Source organism: Otolemur garnettii, unplaced genomic scaffold (genome assembly GCF_000181295.1).
Source record: "Otolemur garnettii isolate 467f Iridium unplaced genomic scaffold, OtoGar3 scaffold00175, whole genome shotgun sequence".
NCBI classification, from domain to species: Eukaryota; Metazoa; Chordata; class Mammalia; order Primates; family Galagidae; genus Otolemur; species Otolemur garnettii.
The window spans coordinates 2,481,182-2,491,025 of record NW_003852570.1 but is presented as its reverse complement, the minus strand read 5'-3'; the positions used below and the strand labels follow the sequence as shown (position 1 = coordinate 2,491,025).

Genomic DNA, 9,844 nt, shown 5'->3' with positions numbered 1-9,844 from the left:
ACCCAGGAGTTGGAGGTTGCTGTGAGCTGTGATGTCACAGCACTCTACCCAGGGTGACACCTTGAGGCTCTGTCTCAAAAAAAAAGAAAAGAAAAGAAACCACAGAGGGGCCAGGCACGGTAGCTGGTGCTTGTAATCCTAATCATTGTAATCCTGTGGATTACCTGAGCTCACGAGTTCAAGACCAACCTGAGTCACAGCAAGATCTCATGTCTAAAAATAGTTGGGCATTGTGGCAGGGGCCTGTAGTCCCAGTTACTTGGGAGGCTGAGGCAAGAGAATCGCTGGAGCCCAAGAGTTTGAGTTTGCTGTTAAGCTCTGATGGGCACCGGACTCTACCGAGGGCAACGAAGTGAGACTCTGTCTTGAAAAAAATAAGAAATAAACCATGGAGACCAGAAGAAAGTGGCACAAATTTTCAAAGTGCTGAAAGAAAAGAACTGACAACTTTTTGTATAGCAGAAGTACCCTTTAAGAATGAACAGGAAATCAAGCAATTCTCAAATGAAATAACTCAGAGAATTTGTTGCCAGAAGACATGCCTTAAAAGAGTGGCTAAAGGAAGTTCTAAATATAAAGGAAATGATAAAAGGAATATTTAAACACTGGGAAGGAAGAAGCAACAATAAAAACAGCAAAAAATAAGAGTGAATACAATACTTTCCTACTGTTTATGCTCTCTAAATTACATTTTATTTGTAGAAAACATGATTACACTGACTGATGTGGTTGAACATTTAAAACAGTTACATTATGAAAAGGAAACCCAGCCAGGCATGGTGACACTTTATCTGTAGTCCCAGCTACACAGGGGGCTGAGGCAGGAGCATCCCTTTAGCCCAGAAGTTTAAGGCTGGAATGAGCTAGGACAAAGTCTCTACACTCTAGCTGGAGCGACCAAGTAAGACTTTGTCTCAACAAAGGAGGGAACGTACAGCCTGAGCAAGCGCTAGACCCTGTCTCTAAAAATAGCCGAGCATTATGACAGGCACCTAATAGTCCCAGCTACTTGGGAGGCTGAGGCAAGAGGATTGCTTAAGCCCAAGAGTTTGAGGTTACTGTGAGCTATGATGCCAGAGCACTCTATGGAGGGAGACAGAATGAGACTCTGTCTAAATAAATAAATAAGCAAAAGAAAACAAGATGGAGAACAAATTGAACAAAAAATATAATGATATACTGAAGCCCTATATTAAATATATATGGACGTACCATTTAAATGAAAGAGATTAACACAATGGATAAAACAACATGACACAACTGCATGCTGTCTATAAAGAAATTAATTTATAACAATATAGGAAAATATAACAATATAAAAAAGGTAAAAGTAAAAGAATGAAAAATATATACCACACAAAGGTCAATGAAAATAAAATGGGGTGGCTTATAGTAGTATCATTTAATGTATACTTCATAGCGAAGAAAATTATGAGGGACAGAGAAGGACATAGCAATCCTAAATGTATACACACTAAAAAAAAAAGAGAGATGAAAACATGAGAAACAAAAACTGACAGAACTAAAGCAAGAAACAAGCAAATCCAATTATATTATAGTTGGAGGCTTTAACCTGCCTCTCTCAAAAATGACTAACCTACCAAAAAAAAATCAGCAAGGATAAAGAATAACACAACACTCCTATCAAAGAACAAAAATCCAATCAACATTTATAATAGCAAACTATACATTCTCTTTAAGGCCTATGTACCATATACACATACACAATATCTTGGGCTATAAAACAACATACAACAAATTAAAAAGAACTGAAATCATACAAAGCATATTTTCTGAATATAATAGAATAAAACTAAAAACCTATAAAAAAACAATAGAACTCTCCAAAAGCTTGGAAATTAAACATTATTAGTTATGCATCAAAGAGGAAGTCTCAAAGAAAACAAAAATACATTGAACTGAATGAAAATATATCAAAATGTGCATCATATCCAAAGAAGTGCTGAAATGGAAAGATATAACACTAAATGCTTACATCAGAAAAGAAGAAAGCCTCAAATCAAATTAGTAATATAAGCTTCTATCTCAAGAAAATAGAACAAAGACAAAATAAACCAAAATCCCAATGAAAGGAAAACAGAAAAAAAATTTAATTAAACAAAAACCTCCTTATTTGGAAAGATGAATAAAATTGATGAGCCTCACAAAAATAAAAGAGAACACATACACAATCATTCAGAATGAAACAGAGACTATGATTATAAAACCTGTAGCAATATGAAAGGATAGTAAGAGAATGGAACCAATTCCAATTCCTCAAAAAGTACAAACTAATTCATTCCATATGAAATAGATTACCTGAATAATCCTAAAACTATTAAGGGAATATAATTAGTGATTTTAAAACTCCCAAAGAAGAAATCTCGAAGGCCAGAAAGTTTCACTGTCAATTTTTACCAAACATTTAAGATTAACACAAATTCTACATAATTACTTTCAGAAAATAGGAGAACGCTTCTCATTTTATGAGGTCAATATTACCCTGATACCAAAAACAGAGAAAGACAGCACAAAAACAACTAAATAGGTCCCATACCTCTCATTATCTCTCAACAAAATATTAGCAAATAGAATCCAGAACTATATAAAATTAAAAATTCCACACATGACCAGCTAGAGTTTATTCCAGAGATGAAAGGATGGTTCAATATTCAATCTATGAAACACACTGTATTAATAGGGTAAAGAAGAAAAAACAGATGATACTAAATGAGGCAGAAAAAGCATCTGACAAAATTAAACATCCATTCATAATAAAAAACTCTCAGCAAATTAGGAACAAAGGTGAACATCTTCAACTTGATAAAAAACAAAAACTATACAATATCATAGCTAATGAAGACTGAATGCTTTTCTCCTAGAAAAAGGCACATGTTCTACTCTAACCACTGCTACTCAACATATTACTGGACGTTCTAAACGTAACCAGCACAATAAGTAAAGAAAATAAATGGCATATAGATTAGAAAAAGGAAGAAATAAAACTAACTCTACTTGCAGATAGCATAATGTGTAAAAAATACAAAGGAATCTACAAAATAAACTTTTAGAACAAATGAAGTCAGTAAGATCACAGACAAAAGATCAAAATAAAATAAAAATCAATTACATTTCTATCCATATGAGCAATAAGCATGTGGAAACCAAAATGAAAATTACAATTATCATTTACAATCACCAAAAGAAATACTCAAGTGTAAACCCAATAAGAGATATACAGGGCTTTTATGCTGAAAACTAAAAAACACTGATGAAAGAAATCAAAGATCAACATAATAGAGACATACCCATACTGTGTTCACAGATCAGAAGACTCAGTATATTAATAGTAAAGTATCAGCTCTCCACAAATAACAGATTTAATAAAATTCCTCTTAAAATCTTTCTAAAATTTTATAGCTATAGATAAGATTATTCTAAAATTTATGTTAAAAAAATCAGACTAGCTAAAATTATCTGTAAAAATAGGATAAAGTGAGAAGAATTGTTCAATGTAATATTAAGGTTTATTATGTGGCTACAGTAACCAATACTATGTGGTAATGACAGAGGGACAGACATAGGGATCAATAGAATAGCATAGTGATCTGAGAAATAGCCCCACACAAGTATAGCCAACTAATTTTTCCACAAAGGTACAAAAGCAATTCAGTGGCAGAAAGATGGCTTTTTCAACATAAAATACTGTTGTAGCTGGCTATCCACAGCCCAAAATATAAACCTTTAAATTTACACAAAAATTAACTCAATGCAACATGGACCTAAGCATAAAATATAAAATTATATAATTTTTAGAATACAACAAAGGAGAAAATCTGTAGGACCTAGGGATTAGGGGACATGTTCTTAGACTTAACATCAAAATCATGATAAAAACAGACATTGGCAAACTAAATTTCATCAAAATTAAAACTGTGCTCTGTGAAATATCCTGTGAAGGCAATGAAAAGACAAGGCATGAACTGGCAGAAAATATTTGTAAGCCATTTATCTGACAAAGGACTCTTATCTCCAGATTATATCAAGAATCCCCAAAGCTCTACAGTTATTAAAAAAATAGTCCAATTAAAAAGTGGAAAAACAGGGGCAGTGCCTGTGGCTCAAAAGGATAGGGCACTGGCCCCATATGCTGGAGGTGGCGAGTTCAAAACCAGCCCCGGCCAAAAAAAAAAAAAAAGATGTTAAGAAAGTGGAAAAACAGACCTAAAGAGACATTTCACTAAAGAGGATATAAAGTATTTGATGGCAAATAGACATATTTGAAAAGATATCTTTTTCTGGGCAGTGCCTGAGGCTGTGGGTAAGGCGCTGGCCCCATATATCAAGGGTGGCAGGTTCAAACCCAGCCCTGGCCAAACTGCAACAAAAAAATAGCAAGGCATTGTGGCAGGTACCTGTAGTCCTAGTTACTCAGGAGGCTGGGGCAAGACAATCCCTTAAGCCTAGGAGTTAAAGGTTGCTGTGAGCTGTGTGATGCCATGGCACTTTACTGAGGATGACAGAGTGACTCTATCTCTACAAAATAATAATAATAATAATAATAATAATGATAATAATGAAGAAAGAAAAGATATCTTTTTCTTATTTGAAAAGATATCTTATCTTAATATATTTGAAAAGATATTCTAGATAATAAGCTATTGGGGAAATGTAAATTAAGACAATAATGAGCTACTACTACACACCTATCAGAATATCTAAAATAAAAATAGTGAGAATACCAAATGTTGGAGGGGATGCAGAGAAACCTGATCTCTCACACTTTAATAGCAGAAATACACAATGATGCATCCATTTGGGATAAAAGTTTGGCAGTTTCCTAAAAAATTAAACACACACTTATCATGTGACCTAGCAATAATACACCAGGGCATCACAAAGAAATAAAAACAGGTCCACACAAAAACCTGAACACATTGGTCATAGCAGCTTTATTTGTAATAGTCAAACCTAGACACAACTAAAATATTGTGTAATAAATGAATGGTTAAACATCTGTGGTACATCCAAACCATGGAATATTACTCTGTAATGAAAGAAATAAACTATTGATATATATGACAACTTAGATGGAACTCAAGGGCATTTTGCTGACTTAAAAAAAAAATCTCAGGGCGGTGCCTATGGCTCAAAGGAGTAGGGCGCCTGCCCCATATGCTGGAGGTGGCACGTTCAAACCCAGCCTCGGCCAAAAACTGCAAAAAAAAAAAAAATCTCAAAAGATGATACCATTTATATAAGTCTTGATATGACAAAATTATAGGGATGCTATGTTGATTGGCTTAATGTAACCACATTAGATTGTATTAAAAAAATCAGCACATTGTACCCCACATATGCATGAATGTATTCATGATCTATATGTATTTGACTTAATTAAAAATAAATAAATAAAATAAAATTACAGGGATGGAGCACAGATAAGTTATTTTCAGGGTTTAGGGATACTGATGAAGTTGATATTAAGGATGGATTTGACTATAAAAGGGTAGTAATGGAATATTTCTGTATCTTGACTATGCATATGTTATTTTTTCTTTTTTTGAGACAGAGTCTCACTATGTGGTCCTCGGTAGAGTGCCTGGTATCACAGCTCATAGCAACCCCAAACTCTTGGGCTTAAGCGATTCTCTTGCCTCAGCCTCCCAAGTAGCTAGGACTACAGGCACCTGCCACAATGCCTGGCTACTGATTTTTTTTTTTTTTGAGACAGAGTCTCACTATGTCACCCTGGGTAGAGTGCCGTGGCACCACATCTCACAGAACCTCAAACTCTTGGGCTTAAGCGATTCTCTTGCCTCAGCCTCCCAAGTAGCTAGGACTACAGGCACCCTCCACAAAGCCTGGCTACTTTTCTGTTGCAGTTGTCATTGTTGTTTAGCTGGCCTGGGCCAGGTTCGAACCCACAATCCTGGGTGTATGTGGCTGGTGCCCTACCCACTGAGCAACAGGTGCCACCGCATATGTGATTTTAAAAAGCACAGACATACACAAACATTGAAACTGTATCAATTGCTTGGCTTTGATATTATATTGTAGGTATACAAAATCTAACCATGAGGGAAAACTAGGTGAAGGGTTCAGATGATTTTTTGTATTACCTTTACAAGTTCAGGAGAATCTCCAATTACTTTTAAATAGAAAGACAAACAAATAGAAAACAGTATCAAGTTAACTGAGACTGTTAAACACTACGTCCAGGTAACATTACCTTCAAGTTTATCTTTTTTTTTTTGAGACAGAGCCTCAACCTGTCCCCCTGGGTAGAGGGCTGTGGCATCATAGCTCACAGCAACCTCCAACTCCTGGGCTCAGGCGAGTCTCCTGCCTCCACCTACCAAGTAGCTGGGACTACAGGAGCCTGCCACAAAGCCTGGCTATTTTTTGGTTGCAGCCATCATTGTTCGAACCCATCAGCTCAGGTGTATGTGGCTGGCACCTTAGCTGCTTGAGCCACAAGTGCCAAGCCTTCAAGTTTATCTTAATGTGTCTTTCAGTTCACTTTAGCATCAACAAGGATTATTATTTACATCCTATTTTCTGAAAATTACTGAGTGATGTTAGAATATACACAGACAGTTGTGGATTTAATCTGGATGGGTTCAGTTACTCAAGAGTAACCCTCCAAATCCATAATATGTATATGTTGAACATATCAAATCCAGAAATCTGAAAAATATGCTCCCAAATCTGACACTTTTGCCAGTAAGATACTCAAAGGAAATACTTGGAGGATTTTATTTTTATTGTTTTTTTTTTTTTTTTTAAAAGACAGAGTCTCACTCTGTTGCCCCAGAGTGCTGTGGCGTCACAGCTAACAGCAACCTTAAAGTCTTGGGCTCAAGGGAACCTCTTGCTTCAGCCTCCCATGTAGTTGGAACTACAGGCATGTGTCACCATGTCTGGCTGTTTTTCCTATTTTTAGCAGAGACCAGGTCTCATTTTTTGCTCAGGCTGATCTTGAACTCCTGAGCTCAAGCAATCCACCTGCCTGGGCCTCCCAGAGCACTACAATTACAGGCATTAGACAGGGCACCCAGCCTTTTATTGTATTTTTCCTATGTTTAGATATGTTTGGATGTACAATTACTCATCATGAGTTGCAATTGCCACAGTATGCAGTATAGTAATATCCTGCACATGTTTGTAGCCTAGAAGCAATAGGCTATATCATATAGCCTATTTTACAAAGAAGAGGCCAACGTGTATATTTTGTAAATAAGGATATATTTAGCTACAATATACCATTTTCCCTATGTAAGGTGACTTTTGGGACACTCTATATATTTGATGATATAAAAATGTTTAATAAGAGTAAATGAAAAGATGCTCAACATCATTTATCATTAGCAACAGCAAATTAAAATCACAAGAGATACCATTACACACATCTATTAGAGTGAATAAAGTAACTTTTTAAAAAACATGATAATACCAAGTGCACACAAGGATACGAAACAACTGGAACTCTCATATGTTGCTGGTGGTAACGAAAATTTGAATAGTTACTTTAGAAAACTGTTTTACAGTTTCTTATGAAGATAAATGTAAACTTACCATATAACCTGGCAATTGCAACCCTGGGTTTTCATTTCACTTAGATAAATACCTATTTATACACAAAAACTTGTACATGAATGGTTAGAGCCAACTTAAACTTTAATTCTTTGGAAACAACTCAAATATCTGTCAAATGGAAACAGCTACACTGTGATACATTCCTATCATGGAATACTATGCAACAATGAATGGGAACAAACTATTGACTTATGCAACATGGATGAATTACAAATGCATTTCCCTAAGTGAAAGAAGTGAGACTCTGCAGTGAAGGCTTTATTAACCAGTTTTATGAAAGTATTGCAAATTGTATATAAAACCAGCACATTGTACCCATAATTGCATTAATGTACACAGCTATGATTTAATTTTTAAAAAAGGCTATAAACTATATGATCCTGAGTGAATCTGGTGGTGTAGAAGGGTGATAAAACTGTTTTCTATGTTGTCTATATTTTGCATTTGTCAAAAATCATACAAGCATACACTAAAATAAGTGAATTTTACCATGTGTAAAATTTTAAATCGACATTTAAAATATATATGTATATATATCAACATATGTGTGTATGTGTGTGTGTGTATACATATATATACCTTATACCAGAGTCAGTGTCTCACACTTGTAATCCTAGTACTTATGGAAGCCAAGGCAAGAAGAAAGGCCAGGCTTTTGAGACCCGCTTGAGCAAGAGCAAGATGTTGTCTATACTAAAAATAGAAAAAAATAGTGGGTGTAGTGGTTTGTGCCCACAGTCTCAACTACTTGGGAGGCTGAGGCAGGCAGATCACTTGAGCCCAAAAGTTTTAGGGTGCAGTGAGCTATATAATGCCACTATAATTTAGCTGGGCAACAGAGCAAGAATCAAATATGTATCAAATATAAATACATGTGTGTGTACACACACACACACACACACACACACACACAGAAAATTTTTCCTACCTCACATTAGTTTCATCATTAAATTCTTCAGCCCATTTCTTCCTTGACTGTGCAGTAGTAGAACCATCTAATCGGTAATAGTCAATGTTTCGAAGCCACTTCCCTTCACCTGAAGATGCAACAAAAAACATAAAAGGGATTGATAAATTTCTCTGCTAATATTATGTTTTCCTCCTTGTTCACAATTTAAAAGTGGGTTATATATATAAAAATTCTATTGTTATAGGAAAATACAGTATATACTTTTCTTAATCAAGAAGTAATTATATTACAAATAAATTTAACACAGATTTCATTCAAATATATATTGATACATGTAACTATTTTTAAAACCTATTTCATCTACATGAGAATTGCTTAAAAGGGTTTCCTTGATCATAATCCTTCAAAATTGTCCGAAGAATAAGATTAAATTATATTTTGCTCATGAGGCTTGCTTTTAAATAAATCTATATATGGCCAGGTTTTCCCCCTATTATTAACAATATGATAATGCTCAGATAAAAAACAGAGACAAAGAATGTCTTTATTTATTCACTGGAACAAATATTTACTGAATGCCTACTATGTGCTCCAAACTACTGTATAGGCTAGCCACAAATATCAATATATGTTACCATCTCACAAGTATTGTTTGTATGTGTGTAAAAGATTGCGACTTCGTAAATTCGTGATCTCATGTAGATTTTACACAGTGAAATTTTAACCAAGACTTGTATTAATACTAAAATACCAAATGATTAAGAGTTTGTCATATGTTTATATTTTATCATACACAACTTCTATTCTAATTCTTTAATTTTAAAAGATACATTACTATTTCCCATCTAAGCTAAATTTGTATTACCATGATTTAGAGCAGCGATTTTTAACCAGTGTACCATGGCACACATGCTGTGAGAGGATCTAAGGGTATGCTGCAAAAAAAAAAAAAAAAATTGTTTTTGTTTTTTGAGACAGAGTCTCACTTTGATGCCCTTGGTAGAGTGTCATGGTGTCATAGCTCACAGCAACCTCAAACTCTTGGGCTCAAGAGATTCTCTTGCCTCAGTCACCCAAGTAGCTGAGACTATAGGTGCATGCCAAAACACCTGGCTATTTTTAGAGACAGGGTCTTGCTCTTGCTCAGAATGGCCTTGAACTCCTGCACTCAAACAATTCACCTGCTTTGGCCTCCCAGAGTACCCTGAAAATTTTTTAAAATCATTAATTAAATTATTTTTGAAAGAAGTTCAAGGCACAATAAGTATATTCTCTTTTTTACGCTGTTCTTTGATCAACATAATTTAAGTGTGCCACTTAAATTCAAGTTCAACT

At 34.9% G+C, this 9,844-nt stretch overlaps 1 protein-coding gene across 8 annotated transcripts in view; it reads right to left on the bottom strand.

Moving 5' to 3' along the window:
• ATRX (ATRX, chromatin remodeler) overlaps positions 1 to 9,844 on the bottom strand; it is a 325,591-nt gene that overhangs the window by 58,193 nt on the left and 257,554 nt on the right. For all 8 annotated transcript variants that reach the window (XM_003800455.3, XM_023519447.1, XM_023519446.1 and 5 more), the window contains one exon: positions 8,528 to 8,636. In XM_003800455.3, coding sequence (XP_003800503.1) covers positions 8,528 to 8,636 — 109 coding nt within the window. The remainder of the gene's footprint in view (positions 1 to 8,527; positions 8,637 to 9,844) is intronic.